The 21,767-nt window shown below is 39.5% G+C and overlaps 2 protein-coding genes across 2 annotated transcripts in view; both read left to right on the top strand.

Annotated features, from left to right (window-relative positions):
- The first annotated feature begins 7,462 nt into the window (after positions 1-7,462).
- On the top strand, positions 7,463-17,595 carry slc4a1b (solute carrier family 4 member 1b (Diego blood group)). Its single transcript, XM_008283576.1, has 16 exons — positions 7,463-7,637; positions 8,522-8,657; positions 11,028-11,100; positions 11,413-11,455; positions 11,570-11,754; positions 12,914-13,124; positions 13,240-13,443; positions 13,531-13,679; positions 13,819-14,013; positions 14,147-14,395; positions 14,560-14,649; positions 15,234-15,400; positions 15,518-15,759; positions 15,878-16,047; positions 16,574-16,747; positions 16,865-17,595. Exons 1-16 carry the CDS (start codon positions 7,481-7,483, stop codon positions 16,943-16,945), a joined length of 2,526 nt encoding a protein of 841 aa, XP_008281798.1. The 5' UTR covers positions 7,463-7,480; the 3' UTR covers positions 16,946-17,595.
- An 805-nt stretch (positions 17,596-18,400) lies between these two features.
- Positions 18,401-21,767, top strand: part of LOC103358557 (putative upstream-binding factor 1-like protein 3/5) — a 21,058-nt gene continuing 17,691 nt past the window's right edge. The window contains exons 1-5 of the mRNA XM_008283574.1: positions 18,401-18,675; positions 18,830-19,005; positions 20,325-20,402; positions 20,721-20,770; positions 21,369-21,510. Of these exons, the coding sequence (XP_008281796.1) occupies positions 18,642-18,675; positions 18,830-19,005; positions 20,325-20,402; positions 20,721-20,770; positions 21,369-21,510 (480 nt within the window). The 5' untranslated portion in view covers positions 18,401-18,641. The remainder of the gene's footprint in view (positions 18,676-18,829; positions 19,006-20,324; positions 20,403-20,720; positions 20,771-21,368; positions 21,511-21,767) is intronic.

Raw genomic sequence — 21,767 nt, 5'->3', positions numbered from 1 at the left:
TTCAACTTATTTCAGTGACAGCTGTTTTTTTCCTTCTTTAATGGGAGGGTATGAATACATTTGAGGATGACTGTACCTGGGTGTGGGTCAGGGAGGGGTCATCTTAGCCGCTTGTCTGAGCCAGATGTGGCCAGCTGATAGCATCCCTGCGCCTCTGGACAGCTGTTATCTTGCTGCTGTCCGAGTGAAGAAGAGGGTGGGTTGCTGGTTTTGAAACCTCTGAGTCTCCCTTGAACCATCGTCCTGACGTCCGTTTACACCGAACACGTCGGTAAATGAGTCCTGAACATGCTGACCGCCAATCAGAGGGTCACTCCGACTGTGACAAGGGGCACCTCAGGATGGGGGGGCTGCTGTACGTCACAGCGTCTTAACTGTGAGCATCCATAGATTTGTGTCAGTGTCGCTGAAAAAATTACTTGACAGGTAGGACTGGCTTCTTTGTTTGATTTGTAGTTAATATTATTGTTGCTATTTTTAGTGGGTTATACTTTTAAAGGGGAAAGAATGATTATACCTGAAAATAATCAAATTGTCTGTAATCAATACCTTGTTATGTTGCACATCAGAATCCACAAACTACAGGCTGAACAAAATAATGTTTCGCATTTGTAGAGTCGTGTATGTGGGCACATAAGTACTGTAACTTTTAAAACTATACTGTTGTAGAGTTTATGACATCTCCCGATGCCAAATATAATGAAGGATGTCGGGTCACTTTGTCTACACATCTCAAATGTTTGTCTGCAGAAACTTGAATATTTAGTTCAGAAGGAAATGTTTCCCCACTTAAACCACTTCATTTATGGCAGATTTTGCAACTGTACTCACACTGTTTAAAAAAGAGAAGAAAAGAAAAAGGAAAAAAAGAGACATTTTTAATATTTTTTTTCATGCAACTTTTTTTCTGAACAGTCTACTGTTATTTCACAGTTTTGACTTGTTTTGCTAATTTACAGATAAAAACTGTAAAATTTTGAACAAAACCATAAAAAACAACCACATTCAAATTTATTTATTTATTTATTTATAAAGTAATTTGCTGTTTTACAATGTTTGACTGTAAATTCATACTGCTTCTTACGATATTTAGCTAAAAAAAAATGTAATAATTAAATTTGATAAATATTTTATTGTTGTCATTATTTGAAGGAAAATTCTGTATGTTCAGGATTGAGAAAAATGTACTGCTACTTTGCAGATTTCTTTTTTGTAATTGAAGATAATATCTCACAAGGTTGAAGAAAAAAGCATTACTTTGCTTGTTGACTGTTAAAAAAAACACATAAAAACACTAAAACTTAAAATTTAAACTGTAAACAACATCCACATCAAGAGTCTTTATTTTTTCCTTTACAATGTGTGATCATAAAATTGCTGTTTTTCTGTGTTTAAATCATCACAAAAATGTCATTATTTTACTCTTATTATTTATAGATTTTACAAATATTTTGTATCATCCTTGATTTTCACTTTTTTAACAGATTTTTTTTTTAAAGTGTAGTTAATTACAAAATATGTGATGAGTTTATAAAAATTGCTGCAGGTTAAATGACCCAGTATCATATAATATAGATAAAATAAGCTCCACCGGTGAAAAGCTACCTACACATAAATGAATCAGTCATAATAATCCACTACTACACTATATAACAGCAAGCACTGAGTGTTTTTTACGAGTATTAATAGATATCTGCTGACATCTCTGTCCTCTCTTATGTAACTTTCTGACAGACGGATGTAAACCATGTATATGTATACACACCTGCAGCCATGCATGTGTAAATACTAATACAGTATATACTGTGATATCTCTGCTAGAATCTCCAACAGAGGCAACACACGTGGAGGTTACTGTAATAACACAGTGAAACATTGTCATCTATGATTTCATCTTTTGTTGACTGTTCTTAAGGATGAATGACACGCTGCCATGTGTTACAGGTAATTGCCATTTGTGCTGACTTATCAGCAGGAGATACTGAGAGGGGTTTGGAATACATTGGGCTCTTGCTCAGGACTGTAAGTGAAACACACACACACACACACACACACACACACACACGCTGAATGAAAGAGTGCAGACAAATTTCGATTTTTAAAAAGTGAAAAAAACTTTGATATTTCTTTTGGCGCGTTAATTAACTACAAACAGACACCATAACTGCTGCAACGAACCACAAAACAAGTACAAAGACCCCTAAATGATGCAAAATCAAGAAAGGAGATACAAATAGATCAACAGAAAACAACCAACAGAAAAGACTACAAATGAGTGCATCTGCAGCTCTTGCTCCTATACAGGAGGGGTGGGGACCTTCACCAAGGGGCCCAGTGTCTGATTATCTGTCCATGGGGGTTTAAGTTTAGCTTTGAAAAAGAAAAATTTGAGAATTTACCCCTTACTTGTGATTAAAATGACCAAGAAATACTTATTAACTATCTACAAATCCATAGAAAAACACCTGCACTATAAGCATAAGTGTTTACCCTCCATGAAAAAAGTAATGCATTACACATTAATTGTTGCGTTTTTTCAAAAAAATAAAGCTTAACGTTACTTATTAACTCAGTGCAGGAAGGAATTAGTTGCACAGTGGGTTACCTTGCAACGCCGCCTGAGAGGCACTGCCACTTGAATGGCTGCTTAACAACATATTAAACCTTAAGTGTGTCCACATATAAACACAAATCTCTGTTTTTATTCGATGCCATTCAACTGAAGAGAATTAAAGCAGCTCTGGCAGTGAGCTGTGACTCCTCAAACTCAAGCTGCAGTAACTGTAACTTATTACTTACTGTACTGTGATTACTGAATTCAGCAAAAGCAATGCGTTAAGTTTCTGTGTTACAACTGACAGATGTAATGTGATTCCAGTGATGCTTTACCTCCAACATTGTCTGCACTTATAAAGCCTTTTATGTGTGAAGAAGCTCTGCAGAATCTAGTGTCTTCTCCTTTTTTGTGGTGAGAAAAGTCAAATATGTTAAAAAACAGAAGGAAAGTCAGAATAAAATGTAGAATCTAGTATTTAGAAATCTTGAATTACATCAGGGAATAAAATATCTTGTGAGCTGTTGTTAGTTCTGGCTGTTCTTTGTTGCTGTTTCTGGTAAATTGTCTGGAATTACCCTTTAATTAACAGAACAACAAAACCTAATGGTTACAGATTATTTGACTTTCTTTTACTTTTTTTTAACTCCACTAAAAAAAAAAAAAACTGACCAAGAGGTTTTCCTTTACATCTCTTTCAGAGTTTAAGTCATTTCAAAGTTAATGTTTGCCAGCAGTTTCAGCACCACATTCTACCCTAAAGATGATTTATTTTTTTAATGGCTTATTTGTCATATCAACTTGAGGCGATGGACAGATACAAGAGTCTCTTAACGGCAGAGAAAGAGAAGAGGATGGCAGCCAACTTCAGACAAAGTTTCTTTCTCTACTCCAGTGAAGTTGAAGGTGAGCGGGCCGGTCCGGCGGTGTAATCCAAGCCTTTGTTGTCCTCTAAACACAGACATTAAATGTGATAAGGCGCTGGTTGAATAATGACACAGTGCGACTGGTTTTATGACATACCAGGTCTCTGTATTTACTATCAATATTATGGGTGACACCAGAACACATTGCTCTATTGGATGGAGACGAATTAGAGCGTGCATGTCTGCATGTGTGTGTGCATGCATGTACTAGTCCCACCCACTGTCAGGCAGCATGCACCCACACACACACACACCGAGGCAGCTTTAAAAAGCCAGTGTTTATAAAGTCACGCTTTTTTGCCATTCTGTGGTCAGTCACTTGTCACTGCTGTCAGCCTGGCGAGTGTCTGCTGGAGGTAAGTGTCACCTTTTCTGTCACAGTGATGAATGCGATTTATGCAATAATACAGGTGATGGTGTAACTTTGCAGCATGAGAAGATGGAAAGGATGCATGTTCATTATTATTGTCTTACAGCCTGTGCTATTAGGATGATTTTCATGCTTAATGCTCTGTTAAGATTTATTCACATAAAAAAAAAAGACTCAACAATTTACAAGAAAGTAAAACTCAGCAGGTATTGCAGATTGCAGATTTCCAGCCATGATATTCTGGGAGAAGGGTGGTGCAAATTTAACTTCAGTACAAAATGTGTAGCAACATATGGAGGCTCTCAGCCACTTCAGTCGTGGGGGAACACACCAGTCAGTAACTGAGAGGCAAAAGATTTTTAAAACTACACAGTAGGAGCACTTTAATTACAATAATAAAGACGTATATAAGAGTGGTGCAAGAATATCAGTTGACTATTTTTCAGTTGCACAAATTGTGCAATGTGGGAAAAAACTAATTTGGTAGAAAAGTTTTTTGTAAGAGCTGAAAATTCAAACTGATCTTTCGCATATACTCTGACAAATATCTGCTTTTTTATTTTTAAAAATACATATTATATGCCTTTTTGTGTAGATGCACGTGTATATGTTTCAGATGACATAGTTGCATGCTTAAATAAAACATTAAAGTTATATCTTAATGCAAGTTGAGACGCTTTACACAGAGTTGCACAGATATATTTGCAGACACATGCACCTGTGCACACATCCTGCACTTACACCTACTCAGATAACATAACTTTTGTTTATTCCCTGTGCATACTGTATAAGAAAGTGCAAATGTCTTACTAGTTAGTAGGGTTCCTATTCTAACCCTAACTAACCTTAATGTTAGCGTTGCCCTTACCCAACACTAACAACAGAGCTGTGAAGCTAAAATGAATGATCTATTTTATGAAGACTTCCTTATGTGCTCACAAATGAGCAGAATTCCCACAATGTGATTCATGTCCCCACAACATGAGTAATTAAAGTACACACACACACACACACACACACACACCGTAGACACCGTCTAGTCAGTCTAATCTGAATTTTCCACCCCTTTGCCTCAGCTGTGTTTTGAAAATAAATCATTGTGTTGTGACAGACAACTTTAGCGCTCCGGTCCAGTCTGAGATAAAATGGACACTGTAGTCACCGTACATACACTAGAAAGATCTGAACAAGCAAAGTGTAAGGTGAACCGGATTATTTGTGTATTTTGGCTGAAATCCATCTACACTTTTTATACACAAATTTAAACCGTGTATGAAGATGAATTTAAACATAAAATGTAGAACAAATTCTCAGTTAAATGTATTTACTGTGTAGATGAAAATAACTAATTCCTTTTTCTTTTTTTTTTTCTTTTAAATTGGGCCCATTGTGTCTGCTCCAGCTGGCTGGAACACAAACACCAACGCTAACCCCGGTGCAGAGTGTCAGGTAAGGGGCACACACTCACCAGATCGCCACTCCAGACACACGACATGTATTGACAGTCCAAACATGTGGAAGGTGAACCGTCAGTCATGTCCACACCGGAAACCAGCAGTGACCCAGAGTCTGGAGCCAGCTGGCTGCGGAGGCACGACAGCCACCATGTTTACCTTATAGACACAAAGCGTCACCTGGACATTAGCATGATCCGTGTCCATTCTGCTGCAGCCAAGAAGATTATAGAAATGGCAGCAGCTTCAGGTTGCTGCAGTGGAAAATAACACCCATAATATCATCAGTGTTTTTGTAATGTAGTGAAGCATGACGATGATTTTATCTGACCCTGCTTTAGAGACAGGATACTCCTCTTAGGGACCATATGGCTTCAAAAATGGCATCTGTGTTGTTGCTGTCCTCACCTGCAACTAACTCTTAGGTGAAGGCAACAAGCTGGGGAATATTCTTTGCAGTTTGTTCAATATAATTCTGGAAAATGTAGGCAATCACAAAATGAGACACGAATAGTTAATAAATAATTATTTGTTAAAACTACACACAGTGACAGAATACATCGTCTCAGGCCAGTGGTCTTTTAAGTTGTTTCCAAAAATTCCTCTTTGTGTGAACTTCTCATATTTGTACCAACAATCTGCTTTGAATAATGAGGTTTTTTTTCCATAATAAATATTTAAGTACCTTGTCAGAAATTCTTGAAACAAGCATCTACCCCTCCTCCCTCAGTGACAAATCCAGAATTTCAAAATGTGAAAATGCTTTTGTTTTAAAACAATTTGATACAACGATGTCTCCTGCATCATTAAAACTTTCTGCTTTGTGCATTTGCAGTGCAGGCTTCAAGTTTCCATTTTAATCTCAGCAGCTCAAAGAAACGTTTCATTTTCAGCAGAAGAATCTTAGAAAGGTCCTCTAATGAAATTCTGCACATACATGATTCTGTAAAATGAAGGTCAAACATCCAAAAGAACGAACATTGACATTTTAATTTGTTTTTTTACTGTAACTTTTCTGTGTAACTGTGAAAACCCCCAAAAAGTGCAACATTTAGCATGTCTTACCATTTACATTACCAATAATATATTCTACATGTTCATTCATTCAACCCATAATTCTTCATGCAGGTTACAATAAAATCAATACAACTCAACACTAGTGGTGTACATGCATGTGTGTACAGTGAAACAGTTCATTTGTTGTTAATGCAGCCCACCTTGTAAAACCTTTTCATTATAAGAGACCAGGAAACATTTACCCATAGGTTTCCTGAAAAGCAGTTTTGAAGCTCCTGCTTTCACCATTGTGGTATTCTCCTAACTCCCAGCAAATCCACGAATGAGCTGCATGCACAAGACTAACCCGTCTCTCAAAGCATCCATGCTGTTATTTATGCAAAACTTTAAGCCTAGATACAATTTAAACAAGTGAGTGATATAAAAATTAACCTTTCGTACAGCTGTCGCAAATGAGAAAATTAGTCCTACAGATATATATTTTTTTGTATAAGGCTACAAACATGTTTATTTCTACAGTAAAGGTGGCCGTTGCAGCGTGGAGCTCTATGGGATTTGACTCACTTTTGTAGCCAGCCTCAAGTGGACATTCAAGGAACTGCAGTTTTTGACACTTCTGTGTTGGCTTCACGTTTCGACCTCAGAGATTATAACTTGCTAGAAACAGAATTCACAAACCTGAGAACAAAAATGACTCTTGATGAGTCAGATCAAGAAAATATCTACCGAAGTTTGCATTTTGAATACAATTGTGTTTCCGTGTCACACCAAGGAGGAGTTTCGTGCTACAAGACTACAGCATTGGTGGGACAGAAGGAATCGACCAATAACCTTTCAGTGCACAAATGGAGTAGACTTAAAATAATGTTTAAACTAAAAACAAAAAAAATTTGCTCACTAAAATAAATGCTGTTCAAACTAAGATCAGAGAGAATGACGTACACTGATAATTAGGTAGAAATCCACAGTCGTGCACCACAAGCTGAAGCTGTGGGAGGTGCCAGCTTGAATTCATCCACCTGCCCTGTGCAGCTTCCCACTCAGTGTCTCTCAAACACAAGCATGTTTGTGCCTGTGTCCCATGCTCATGTCCATCTCAGCCGGCCTGTACCTCTGTGTTTCTCTGTGCCTCCAGAGCTACGTGGAGCTAAACGAGCTGATGAAGGACCAGAAGCAGGAGACCTACTGGCAGGAGACGGGCCGATGGGCCGGGTACGAGGAGAGCTTCGACCCCCAGTCGGGGGTGTGGGCGTCCCCACACATCTCCTACCTCACCTTCAAGAGCCTCATCCAGCTCCGACGTACCATGAACACAGGTGAGTGAGAAAAATCAGTGAAAACGTGAGCATCAGGGACTTTCTAAAATAAATCTGCCCATATATAATTGTTTTCAGCAGTGGGAAGTTTGTTTAGGCAAGTCCTTATGTGGAATTTTAAGGTGCTTGTACTCCAATATACATTTCCTCATTGCTTTAGTTCCAACTCTGTTGCAGATTCAGATTATTCTAATAAACATGTTAAACAAATGCCCTGCCAGGTGTTTTTGCATGTTACACTTCTCTGTAGTATCTAAGAAAATCAAACATTGCCGGCCTCAACCACCAGCAACCACCAAATGCGTAAACACTGGCGTATCAGTAATTGTAATGCATTATTATATAATATCTGATAAGTATGAGTGTACATGAACCCTTCTCCATACGTAGATCTTTTGCCACTTTAAGAGTGTGTTCATTCTAATACTTTGGGACTTTTAATGGATAATATTTTTAATAAATTTGTGAGCAAATGTATTTCTGCACTGTGTCACGTTTTCTAGTATTGATGTTTGTTCATGAATGTGAGGGTTACAAATTAATGATTCTGAAAGTAAACTTGCTTTTATGGTTCTATACACTTTATATCATTTTAGGAACAATTTGCATCATTTCTACTTTTTTTTTCTTGTGACAGTAGTATCATCGGAATTTAGGAATCAACTGATAATTTGAGAATTAAAGCTTTGACTTCCCTGCTTCTCTGCTTCTCCTCTGACAGTATGTTAAACCCTGAGACAAGCTTTTTAAATGCAACACGTTTTGATGCCCTTGATCCTTCTTTCTAGCTCTCATTTTGTCTCAACTCCCTCCTTAATCCACAACCACTATCCCCTCCTCTTTACGATCATCTCTGAACATTTCCCGACATTTCCTTTGTCAAGGTGTGACAATTTTTGACTGTGAAGAGCGGACCCTGGCCACCATCGCAGAGAAGATGGTCAGCGAGATGATTAACAAGAAGGAGATCAGGCCAGGAGACGGGGAAGAAGTGCTTAAAGCTCTGCTCCAAAACCGCAGGTATCCTCTGAGACATCACCCGACGGTGACTCAAACACAAATGACCTACATTTACGCATTTAGCAAGAGGCTATAATCCAAAAGTGCAAGCAAGAAAGGGATATGTCAGTATCTTGCTCAGAGAAAGTCAAACAGAACACGCAGCTGCTGTAGAGACCAAACCTATAATTATGCAACACCATCTCTGACCACCAAACATTCTGCCCGTCTGCTTGAGTCTTTATTAAAGACAACCAATGCGTACTGTAGACCCTTGACCTTGTAAAGATACAGAGTATGACAGCCTACTCTAAATATCTGAGATCGATAGATGCTATACTTTCAACATGCTGCATGTAAAAACATCTGTGTAGCGCATTCAAGGTACCCCAATCCACCGTACAAACTCAGAGATTCCAGAATCTTTTCCTAAATCCCTCTCTGTGGTTTATTTTGCTTCTGTTTTCCGTAACAGTTAAGGTATTAGGACTAAAATGTATTAGATTCAGCCCATTAAGAATTAGCCTGGCATTTCAGACTGAGAGTTTAAAGATAAGATCTGATACGACTTGAATAATTGTTTGGTAAATATGAAACTACAGCCAGTAGCTGGTTGGCTTAGTTTACTATAAAGACTGGAAACAGATTGCCTGAAGGTAATAAATACTGGCACATCTGATTACAGAGATTACATGCAACACTCCAGGAACTAATAGATCTCACCCAAAATACAGTACATCTATCCATTTCCTTCTGCTTGTCCATGGTTGGGTCATGGTGGCAGCAAACTAAAGGTCATTCCAGACATCCCAGCAATGCTTTCCAGTTCCTTCTAGGAGATCATAAGGCATTCCTAGGCCAGATGAGACATGTAATTCCTCCAGTGAGTTTTGGTTCTACAGCAGGGTCTCCTCTCAGTTGGACATGCCAGAAAAACCTCAAAAAGAAGGAACCCAGGAGGCATCCTAATCAGACACCCAAACCACCTCAGCTGGCTGCTTTTGGAGCAGCAAAGCTCTCTCCACATGTCTGCTCTCCTCATCCTGTCTCTAAAGCTGAGCAGAGCCAACTCACAGAGGAAACTAATTTCAGCCCCTTGTATCCGCATTCTCATTCTTTTGGTTACTACTCAGAGCTCAAGGCCATAGGTGAGGGTTTGAACACAGGCCAACTGGTAACTCAAGAGCTTTGCCTTCTGGCTCAGCTCCCTCTTCACCACAACTGTCCGTGCAACGCCTGCAAGACTGAGGACGTTGCTTTATTCACCCGTTACTCACAAAGAAGAGACACTTAAACTCCTTCGATTGGGACAGCGAAATGACCTCCAACCCAAAGCAAGCAATCCACTAAGTTCTAACAGAGAACCATGTCCTCAGACTTGGAGATGATCAGTGTCATCCTGACTGCTTCACAAGCTGCTGCAAACTACCCCAGTGTCACTGAAGGTCACAGTCAGATGAAGCAAACAAAACCATGACATCTGCAAATGCAAAGATGCAACTCTGAGATTCCTAAACTGGACACCTTCCTCATCCCAGCTGTGTCTTGAAATCCTTTCCATAAATATCACAAACAGGTTTGGAGACAAGAGGCAACCCTTGGGGAGTCCAACACCCACCAGAAACATGTTTGACTTAGTGACGAGAATACAAACACAGGTCTCATTTTGGTTGTACAAGGATGGGATGGCTTGTAACAACGGCCCCGGTACCCCATATTCCGAAAGCATCCCAGTTTCCCAGGGACATGGTCTTAGACCTTGTCCTAGTCCACAAAACACATGTGACCTGGATGGTCACTCTCTTATGACCCCCTCAGCAGCTGTGCAGGGCTAAAGAGCTGCTCCACTCCTCTACAGCCAGGACAGATGGAAAGAAACATTTGTAATGTGTCACTCAGTGAGTGTTGACAGATGCTGGTAGGTGGATTTTCTTGGATAATACTGGCTGTTTCCAGTGTCTACAGTAAATTTACCTGACTAGTGGCTGCAACGTTATATTTACCAGCAGATGGTGGTTAGGTGATCCTCTCCTCTAATACTCAACTCTTGAAAGCAAACAAACATGTTTCCCAGGGTGTCAAGCTATTCCGTAAAAAAAATAAAAAATAAAAAATGCGTCTCAAAAATTCACAATAAATCTTACCAAGTACATGACCTCAGCATCATCTGTGATTAGCCTGCTTTTGTCTCTAATATTTGGTCATTTTCTCTCCAGTCATTTTTTAAAATGTTTATGTAATCATCTATTTTGTTCAACAATTTCTTAGCAAGGTAAAGACATATATACACATGCATTGAACAGAGAACAGTCTGTGAATAATTTGCTAACATCACAGCTGTTCAGTCTGATCCAAACACAGCCAGTGAACATGTTAATTTCTTCCCTCCAGCCAATCATCTGACCCAGAGAGCCAAACTCTGACCGACAGGATGGACCTACACAAGTTTTCAGTCAAGGAAAGAGTAAGTTCTTCCACTAATGTAAGCGTTAAAATATTGATGGCATCACCTGATAACACAATAATGGTGACAGGATGGCAGAAACCGTGACGGTAATTTGCCAGCAGATCCATTTAAAAAGTCATTCATTCATTCATTTTAATCTTCTGTGCATCTTTTTTTGTTAGAGTAGAGGACATTTTTCAGTTTTAAGGGGTTGCAACATGCTGTAATGCTCAGAATGTATTTTTCACGGCAAGCTCCTTTAAAAACACAACCTTTTAAAATACGATGATAATGTTTGTTCACTACACTTGTCATTCTGTGTTCCTTCAGAGGGATGAATCTAGCCGTGTAGAGGCCTCCATGGTGCTAGTCGGTAAGACTCATGTGTTTTCCACGTAGGATCTGGAGTGCAGTGTGTGTGCTTGTGCAGATGTGTTTAAAAGCACATTTTCATTTGCATCTATGTGCTTGTGCATCTGTGGACCAGGAGCCTTGGACTTTCTGGAGAGGCCCACAGTTGTTTTTGTGCGTTTGAAGGAAGCATCGGTGCTAGACTCAGCCCTGGAGGCCCCAGTGCCTGTGCGCTTTGTCTTTGTCCTGGTTGGACCGAACAAGGCTGATGTGGACTACCATGAGACTGGCCGGGCAATGGCAGCACTGTTGGCTGATAAAGTAAGTTAGATGAGGCTTCTGACAAACCTAAAATGTGTGGACTGTGATGCATTCACTGAAGACTACCTTTTAAACTCTGGTTGCACTGTACTCTACATCTACTTTTAAAATTTTTTTTACGGTAATCAGTATTCAGGCATCAACCCTGTCCTGAATCTACAGCACTTCAGTCCACTGCTCAGTAGCCAGCTTTAACATGTTTTTGTATATTTTTCTGCAATTATTTCCATTCTTTTCATCAATATGATCTAAAATTGAATCGTTTGTGTTGGAGGCCTCCTCCACTAACACTATGGCTGTGATATTTTTGCTCATGTACCAGCTCCGAGCATTTTTATTGTTCTGTTGGTTGCATATTGAAGGTGCAGTATATTACATTTTTAACATAAATTTAGCATTAATATGCCGGCTGTTATGTAAAGATGTAGTGGAATAATGGCATCCTCAGCAGAGAATGAAGTCACACTCCCTCTATGTGTTTTGTAATCTGAGCTTCTCTGTTCTGTGTTTTGGCAGTCGGTCCAGCCTACGTGTATGTTGATGTTATTTTATACAAAGATAAAGTGATTTTTGTATTTAATGCTTATCTTTGTCATTTAATATCAAACAAAGCTTCCTGGATATTTTGTTTAACCGTCCTATTATCTTTGGGGTCAGCTTGACCACATTCAGTGTTTAACATCTCAAAACAAGTGATTGACATTTTTTTTTAGTTTTATTTAAGGGGCTATTTACACATAAACTTGGGTAACAATTTTAGTTATGATTCTTTTGCTGGGGTCAAGTTGAACCCAGTATAAAAGATGTCAGTAAATTTGAAGGTAATAGGAGGGTTAATAAATAGATAATATGCCAATGCCTTGCACATGTCTCGAATTGCGTCCACTGTCCCCAAGTGGTTTAAAAAAAAAAAATTAAAGAAAGATTTTTACAGGTCCAATTTGAAAATGTAATGCAGAAAGTATTACAGCTCCACAATGAACAAAATATCAGAATTATAGATTTATAAATGTGCTACCACTTCAGGACAAAAGTATGTAAAACACTGAAAAGCACAGACACTCATGACCTCACTGCCCTCTTGCATCCCTCATGTTGTGTTGCTCTCCTACCCAACAACCTTCAGCCCTCCCACCCAGCTCCTCTGTCTATTCCCTAGGTGTTCAATCAGGTAGCTCTTCAGGCAAAGAGCCCCCGAGAGCTGACGGACGCTGTGTCCGACTTCATGGACTGCAGCATCGTCATCCCGCCCACCGAGATCCAGAACGAAGCCATGCTCAGCTCCATCATCAGCTTTCAGAAGAAGCTACTGCAGGACAGACTCCAGTCCTCTGACACCACAGTCCCCCTGGACTCCAAACCTCGTAGGGGTGAGTAATATCAGCACACAACCAACAATACGTTAGTCATGGTTAACTTTGAGTTTTATAAAATAGGCACATATAAAGAAAAGGAGATTCATCTTTGATTTAAATTCCCTCCTAGTTTCCACCTCTAGCGGGCCTCCTCCTGAAGACCCTCTTGCTCGTACTGGTCGACCTTTCGGTGGGATGATTCGCGACATAAAGAGACGCTACCAGTACTACAAGAGCGACATCACCGATGCTCTCAACGCCCAGGTTCTTGCTGCCGTCATCTTCATCTACTTCGCTGCCCTGTCTCCTGCCATCACCTTTGGAGGACTGCTGGGTCTGTGTCTGGTCACATTTTGCAGATGCTGTTCTTCTGTGACATGAAGTAAATCCAATGATTCATTTTTAATCTTTGCCGCTACAGCTGATAAGGTGGAAAACATGATGGGTGTTCCAGAGCTGCTCATTTCCACCAGCATTCAGGGGATCATCTTCTGCTTTATTGCTGCTCAGCCTGTCCTGGTTATTGGTTTCTCTGGTCCGCTGTTAGTGTTCGAGGAGGCCTTCTATGCTGTGAGTTTATTATTTTTTCATCATCTCATAAATTTTTGTGATGTAATTTTTTTTTTACTATCTGTCATCATGCATGGGAGACTAAATTTAACTGGGATCGTGGTCAGAGTTCAACTCATCCTGAGTTTCCTTCATTCAGTTCTGCAAGTCCCAAGGAATTGAGTATATTGTGGGCAGAGTGTGGGTTGGAGTGTGGCTCGTCATCATTGTGGTGATCATTGTGGCCTGTGAGGGCAGCTTCCTGGTGCGCTTCATCTCACGCTTCACCCAGGAGATCTTCTCCATCCTCATCTCCCTCATCTTCATCTATGAAACGTTTGCCAAGCTGGGGAGGGTAAACCATCTTCATCCATTATACATATTTCATCTCTTCATTCAAATGAAATCATTTCATTTCTGTGATTGCACTGCTGTTTATCCCGTATATAATATCTAAATTCATCAACACTCTTCTAACTTCTCTTTAGACCTTCAAGGCACATCCGCTGATTCTAAATTATGATCACCTGAATGCAACCTTAGAAAATCCCTGGCACCCAAAGGTGGAAGAGACCATCATCTATGACAACGCCACCGGCAACACAACTGTTATTATCAACACTATTAACTCAGCTTACCCCAACACAGCGCTGCTCTCCATGTGCCTCATGTTAGGCTGCTTCTTTATTGCTTTCTTCCTGCGTCAGTTCAAGAACGGGACATTTCTTCCTGGAAAGGTGAGACGGAGTCCAGAGGCTGTTCCCAGAGTGTTTCAGTCCCTTTATGTTATCAACCGGTTAATTCAATTCTAAGGGTACAACAATTTTGATTACATTGCGTCATTAAAGCACATTTTAATTACAGTTTTGTTTTGTTTTTTTGTCTGATTTATGCTTAACAGCTCAGGCGCTTGATGGGTGACTTCGGTGTGCCCATTGCCATTTTCCTTATGATTGTCGTGGACTATAACATTGGTGACACCTACACTCAGGTTGGTCCAATATTCTAAGCAGCAAAGCTCAGTTAAAAGTGGATTTTGAGAGTTTTTGGACTCATTCAGTTTATGCACACTCTACTGTGTGATTCAAATCCTTATAATTGCCATATATAAACCTAACAACGCACAATGATAAACTGAAATTATTATTAAAAATCTAAACTAAATTTTCTCACTTACCAAAGTATTTAAACCCTTTGAATCAAATTGTCTTTGTTAATTATACAAGTTAATGCGGTTCAAATGTGCTTCACAGATGACTGATAAGCTGATAGTAAGACTGAAAACTGCTGAAATTAATAACAGCTTTTAGAAAAGTAGGACAAAACACATACATTAAAGGAACTAAAGTCAAATTTTACATCATATATACAATAAAATCTAATTTTGGGCGTCATCACTTCCATTCAAAGCACGTTAGCAGGAGATCTTTTAATGTCAAATATGAACGTAAGACAAAAGCTGTTTTAATGTCCATGTGGACACCTGACTATTGTTTAAAGACAGATTTTTAAATATGTTTCCATGTACACTGATTTGATCAAGCAGATTAAACTGAGAACTGATTTTCTTTACAGAAACTGGTCGTTCCCAAAGGCTTGATGGTGTCCAATCCAGCCAAAAGAGGCTGGCTCATCAACCCCTTTGGGGAGCACAAGCCTTTCCCTGTGTGGGTGATGTTTGCATGCTGCGTCCCGGCCCTGCTCGTCTTCATCCTCATCTTTCTGGAGTCTCAGATCACAACGTGAGTCATTAGAGCTCATGTTTGGAGCAATGTCGCTCATTAAAATATGAACCTTAGAAAACGTGACATTTTGTGGCTTTAATTAAAGTTTGATTCACACTTCATATCTCTGACCAGCCTGATTGTAAGTAAACCTGAGAGGAAGATGGTCAAAGGCTCTGGGTTCCACTTTGACTTGCTGGTTTTAGTCGGCATGGGAGGGCTGAGCGCAATATTCGGAGTGCCATGGCTCAGCGCCGCCACTGTACGATCTGTCACTCACGCCAATGCCCTCACTGTCATGAGTAAAGGACCAAAGCCTGTGATCGAGAAAGTGATGGAGCAGAGGATCAGCGGCATTGTGGTGGCCTTGCTTGTTGGTAGGTGCTAGTCTAATCACCCACTCACATCTGTCCAGACATCCACAGGAAAACAATTTGCATAGAGCAGATTATGCAGAGTATGCTGTCATTAATCTGGATCTGTGTTTGTGTTAAGGTCTGTCCATTCTGATGGAGCCGATCCTAAAGCTGATTCCCATGTCAGCCTTGTTTGGGATCTTCCTCTACATGGGAGTCACATCACTAAATGGCATCCAGCTGTGGGATCGTATGCTGCTTCTTCTCATCCCTAAGAAATACCACCCTGATGAACCCTATGCAACCAGAGTAAGAGCTTTATTGCTACATGATAAATTAAGTGCATGCTAACATCAAAAGGGTTAACAGCAAGTCTGCTGCCTCATATGGTCATTTAGCATAAAACAAAAGGAAGCTCTTGTTTTGCAAGCATCAAATACATTTCAGATGAGATGTTTCTGCGAATATGTTAAATCATCTCCAACCGCAACACATCAAATCACATGTGGACACCACTTGTAAGTTTAATTTCATTTTAAATCTGACACTCTCATGCCATGAAATCATACAATATGTGAACATTTTGGGGCCCATTGGATGATGTTCTCCACGTGGACGTGTAAAAGGCACCAAAATACATCAACAGGAACACAACATTTGAACCAAATCTAGTGCCAACAGTTGTTAAGACATTTTGCTAAAAACTACAATTGTGCACCTCACGTAGAAGAAGCACAATTGTGGTCACCACTATGAGTAGAGTTCATGCTCAGAGGGCGATGAATGTTGTGTGTAGTTATGTCTGCTGGACTAATGTCTGTATGTCTGGATACAGGTAAGCACAGGACGAATGCACCTGTTCACGGCCATCCAGGTAGTGTGTCTTGCACTTTTGTGGATCGTGAAGTCCAGTCCGGTATCACTTGCGCTTCCCTTCATTCTCATCCTCACCATCCCTCTACGTATGTTTATGACCGGGCGTCTATTTACTGAACTGGAGATGAAATGTGTAAGTGGCTCGTCATTTCAGTGAATTCTGAACTTCTTGGACCGAGGCAGCATTTGATAATGTGTCAGCTGTATGCATCCAACTGTTTTCACTTTTCGTGTGTGCATTATATTTCAGTTGGATGCTGACGACGCCAAAGTGGTCTTTGAGGAGGAGCCTGGGCAGGACGTATACTGTGAATCTCAGATGCCATTGTAGAGGTTTTCCATGACAGCTGCCAGCACTTTTTTATTTTGACAAAAGGATATTTATTTAATATGTGGCTCACATAATATTTAATTTGTCTATGAGCTTAAACATATATAAAGTGTTTTTTGAGATACCAGATGCAGATACAGATTCTATATCTTTCTAGTGTCAACATTAATGTCTTTTAAAAGGCTGTCTGGCTTAAACATTCCTGAAGAATTTTCAACTGTCACTCAGGTAAATTCTTTGTATTGCTGAAGCTGGAAATATTCTCATTTATATGTTTTTACAAAGTAAGTCATAACAAATGCAAAGGCTTTTTTAAAGTATGTAAAAGAGGTGCTCACACATGAAATTAAAAAAAAGTCAATCATGCCAGCACTCCAGAAAAGCTTGAAGAATAATAGCAATAAAAGCCCAAACTGTATGTTTTCCAAGCGGTCGCTCACTGAATGTAATATTGTTACAATTTAAGTTATTGTTGCTTGATGGGAGTAAAAGTCAGACTCTGAATGACGCAATATTTGATTTGTAAGGTAGGTGATTTAGCAGGAATGATCAAACTGGCAACACTGGAGAGCAAAACGACAACACCACTGTGTGGCAATGCAGGGAGAGACAAAATGTTGTTAAAAATTATATTGTGTGTTGTGTTGCTGTCTTTTTGTCATCTCTCTATGAATAATAAAAACTGCCTTCAATAAGACTCCTAGCGTTGATAGATTACTGATTTCTTGTCACTTTAATATCTATGCATGGATTGGACAATTTGCTGTAGAAAAAGGTGGTGTTAAATCAAATCAATGTTTCTATGACACAGGCACAAACAATAGCTGCCTTGTACAATGTGCAATAATGTGCTGCAGAATTCACATCACTACAATATGTTCTTATTGTAACTCAGCCATAATTGGTAAAACTGTTGCTGTTTTAGTCAGTCTCTCTGTGTGGCCCTATGATAGACTGGGGATCTATCCAGAACGTATCCTGCCTTCGCCCTAAGTCGCCTAGGACAGGCTCCATCACCTCCGTGGCTGCACAGATGACAAAGTGGTGTATAGATAATAGATGGATGGATGTTGCTGTTTTAAAAACAAATTGTGATCTTTTTTCTTCACGCTATATAAAATTCAAACTATTCATTGCATTATTTTTGAAAGCATCTTCACTTTATCTTCAGGGACTAAAATATTTCTACTGTGCTTTACATAGTTTATTGGTATTTATTCAAATTATTCTTGCGTCCTCCGACTCAATAGGTGGCGCCCGGCTGGCCTCGTCCACATAAATAAACACAAAGAAGAAGCCCCAGAAGACGCACATTGGCTGTTTTCATTTCACTCCTCTGACGTAATCACTTTTCTCCTTCCCGATTGGTCAATGTATCGTAGCGGCCCCGCCTAGCAAACATGGCGGTCTTTATGCGGATGTCGGCGACAAAAACAAATACAGGACATGTGTTTCTTACTGTGTCGCCGGGAGTGTTTGTTTTGTAGCTGATTAACAACGGCAGCTCGTTAATAAATTCTCGGTTAAATATCGCGCGTGTGTTTTTAATTTAAGAGAGCTCAGTTTGATAGGTTAGCGAACTTGCTAATGTTGCTGTGCAGCTTTTCTGGAGTCACTTGTAATAAAACAAACGTTTGCATAGTTAGCATCCAGCTGTGACACCCGAAGCGTCTTGAAGAAACATTTTGTTTGAAAAATGAGTGACGATAAAATGGAGACGGAAGAACCTGGTGCGTACAGTTAAATACAACGTGTTCTTTTGAGTCACTCTTTCCACCTGCAACTGTCACAATTAAAGTAGCTGTGGTTTATTTACAAAGATGGTATTTTCTGCTCTGTTAACATCAATGTGATGAATTCATAAGCGGACTACTGTTACTGTAGGATGGACCAGGGCAGACCTCCAGAAGCTTCTCGGTGCAATGAAAGCCAGCATCCCAGAAAATGAGAAGATGGACTGTTACACCAATGGACTGAAAAGATTAGACTGGAATAAGGTGGCTTTCCCTCCTTTTTCTCCTGAGGCATGTAAACAGAAGTGGACAAATATGTTGAAGAAGGTGAGTCACATGTATATTCTTAATTTGCAGTTGACAAAAATAACTTCATTTGTATAGCACCTTTAAGAACAACAATTCACAAAGTGCTTTGACAGGTAGAACATAAAATACAGGTGAAATATCAGGCAGGACAGTACAAACACAGGTAAAAGCAAAATAATGAATAAAAAGTGCCTGCAAACATATGTGAATACACACTGTAAGAAATGGAATGTACAGAGTGGATGGCTAGTTAAAAAGTGGTTAAAAGGAGGACATCACACAAGGGGCTTAAGAGAGAAGCTGAAGAGAAAATCAAAGATAGAAATGGATTAAGATCAGGAGGTTAGAAAGAGGGACTACAAACAGTTTAAAAAAATTAAAATGGATAAAAGGGCAGAGAGTAATAAAAGAGAAATAAAGGCAAGTCTATAAAAGTAGGTTTTAAGAAGTGATTTAAAAGAAGTTACTGATCCAGCGAGCCTTATCTCCTCAGGTAGGTCATTCCAAAGCTGAGGGGCCCTCACAGAGAAGGCCCGGTCACCCTTGGATTTAAGCCTAGACTTTGGGACGATCAAGAGGGACCCACCCGAGGATCTAAGGCTGCGCGTAGGGACATATGGGATTAACATGTCAGGAATACAGCCAGGGGCAAGGCCCTGGCAAGCTTTAAAAGTGATCAGTAAAATAAATTGTAAAACGGACAGGGAGCCATGGAAGAGAAGCCACATCTACAAACTACATCATGATATCCACTGAACAACTTTTCTAAAGGTTTCAAACATATCCCCCAAATACTAGTACACTAAGGCTAATCAAATCTTAATGTCAGCTGGTATATTTGATATATTGTTCTTATTACAAGCTCAGTACAACCTTACTTTCACAAGTTACCTGGATCATCACAGTGCTAAACTTTTGTTAGGTGCCCATATGGTATAAATTATTATTTCAGTGCTTATTTTGAGGATCTGTGTTGTATGTTTAAATTTAAAAAATCTTAAACAATATATGTTATTATATGTTATTGCCTGTGGATAAGATGTTATTTTGACATTGGATCACAGTCCAGAGATATACATTATATAAAAGAAGTAACTACACCCCTGCATGATATCACTTAATAAACAAAAACAAACAAACAAACAAAAAAAACCTATGTTTGCATCCCATATCTTCACACTCCTACGTCTGTGCTTCACTGTTGGGACTATGCATTTACTGTTGTAGTCCTCTGTAAGCTTAAACCAAACTAGCTGGACCCCATCTGAACTGAACAAATTAATCTTGATCCCTTTTGACCGAGCATGTGACGGTGTAATATCCTTCTTGTTGCTCAGATGTCTAAAGTTCGGACCCTCACAGAGCTCATTGTTAGAGCAGAAGATGTTATAGCCGATCCTGCCCATAACAGAAAGGTAAGCACAAAACATTTCCATGGCGCCATCTTGTAAATAGAGAATTATTCTGCGCAAGGTTGTGTTTGAAATATCATCTCTCATCAAGTCTTTCGTGATGCTGATCAATTACAAAGCATGAGGTGTGCTTGCACTGTGTTGAGCACTCACCTGCACTATAGGTACGGACAGAAATCTAGATAAACCGGACTGGAACATTTGTTTAGAAGAGATATCTGATTGTTTCATTTTGTGACTTTACAGTTAGTGATTATTCTGTTTAATGATTTGGTAGAGTTCATATGACAGTATGTCTTTGGACCTCTGTAATTGAAACAGGGTGAGGAGTTCACTGAAGATGAAGAGGGTCTTCCTCCCAGGCCACCTCTGTAAGCCTCACACACTGTATACCACCCTGCTGTATATTCAAAAATGAGTGACTTCTACTACTTTCACTGTTTTTATAATATTTACTTTGTGTGCAGTCATGTATTGAGGTGGTAATTCATTTTTTTTTAATTTAAGGATTTGCTGAACTTTTATTGTGAAGCTTTGTCCCAGTAAATGAAAGAACAATGCCATAATTGCTACCACCATAATGGATGAGGATATAAGAGTACACCCTATTTACTTCTTCTCCCAACAAATAGAGGGAACATCCCTGAAAGGCTGGATTTGGTGCCCTGAAAAGGGAGCCTCATCCTCATCCTCATCCTCATCCTCATCCTCATCCTCATCCTCATCCAAAAGCGATGCACACTCCATATAGCCTGGCTGCCATTACATATAAAGAGGAACTTTGGTGGACAAAGCTTATTTGGCACCAACAAAACCTTGATTGTTTTATACTGAATGTATTTTGGTTTTAATCATATTTTATGTTTATCTTTGGTTAAATGTATTAACCATTTGAAACTTACAAGAATGCAAGCTTTTAATTCACTGGCAACTGATCACATGTTTGTTTGTGTGTATGTGTGTATGTAGCACTGGCTATACTGTGTTCTGCAAAGAGCAACTGCCACACATGCCGGGTACCACGAGTAGAAACAAAATGAGTGTTTGTGCTCAACGTTGGCAAGAGTTAAGTGAAGCAGAGAAGGACAAATACCGTACAAACTGCGAAGAGGTATGAACACACAAGCTCATTAATGTTCCCACTAAAATCACTGCTGCACCACAAGACTCTGAAATCAACATTATCATGTTGGATTACATACAGAATCTCCTCAGTCTGAATTCACTACTTTTAAAATTTTCTTACAGTTGAACAGACAGTACAGGATGAAGCTAAATGAATATTTACAGGTGAGTACAGCTGTAGTTGAAGTGTTGAGCTGATGCTGACAGACTTTGTGTAACAACGTGTGTTTCATGTTCCACAGA

Source organism: Stegastes partitus, unplaced genomic scaffold (assembly GCF_000690725.1).
Source record: "Stegastes partitus isolate 25-593 unplaced genomic scaffold, Stegastes_partitus-1.0.2 Scaffold320, whole genome shotgun sequence".
Classification (NCBI taxonomy): Eukaryota; Metazoa; Chordata; class Actinopteri; family Pomacentridae; genus Stegastes; species Stegastes partitus.
The sequence above is the reverse complement of the archived record's forward strand: the minus strand, read 5'-3'. Positions and strand labels throughout refer to the sequence as shown.

Coding starts and splice junctions, on each gene's coding strand:
- slc4a1b (XM_008283576.1), top strand. CDS start 7,481: ATGAAGGACCAGAAGCAGGAGACCTACTGGCAGGAGACGGGCCGATGG. Junction 14,650..15,233: donor TTGGTGACACCTACACTCAG/GTTGGTCCAATA, acceptor TTTTCTTTACAG/AAACTGGTCGTTCCCAAAGG. Junction 16,048..16,573: donor ATGAACCCTATGCAACCAGA/GTAAGAGCTTTA, acceptor GTCTGGATACAG/GTAAGCACAGGACGAATGCA.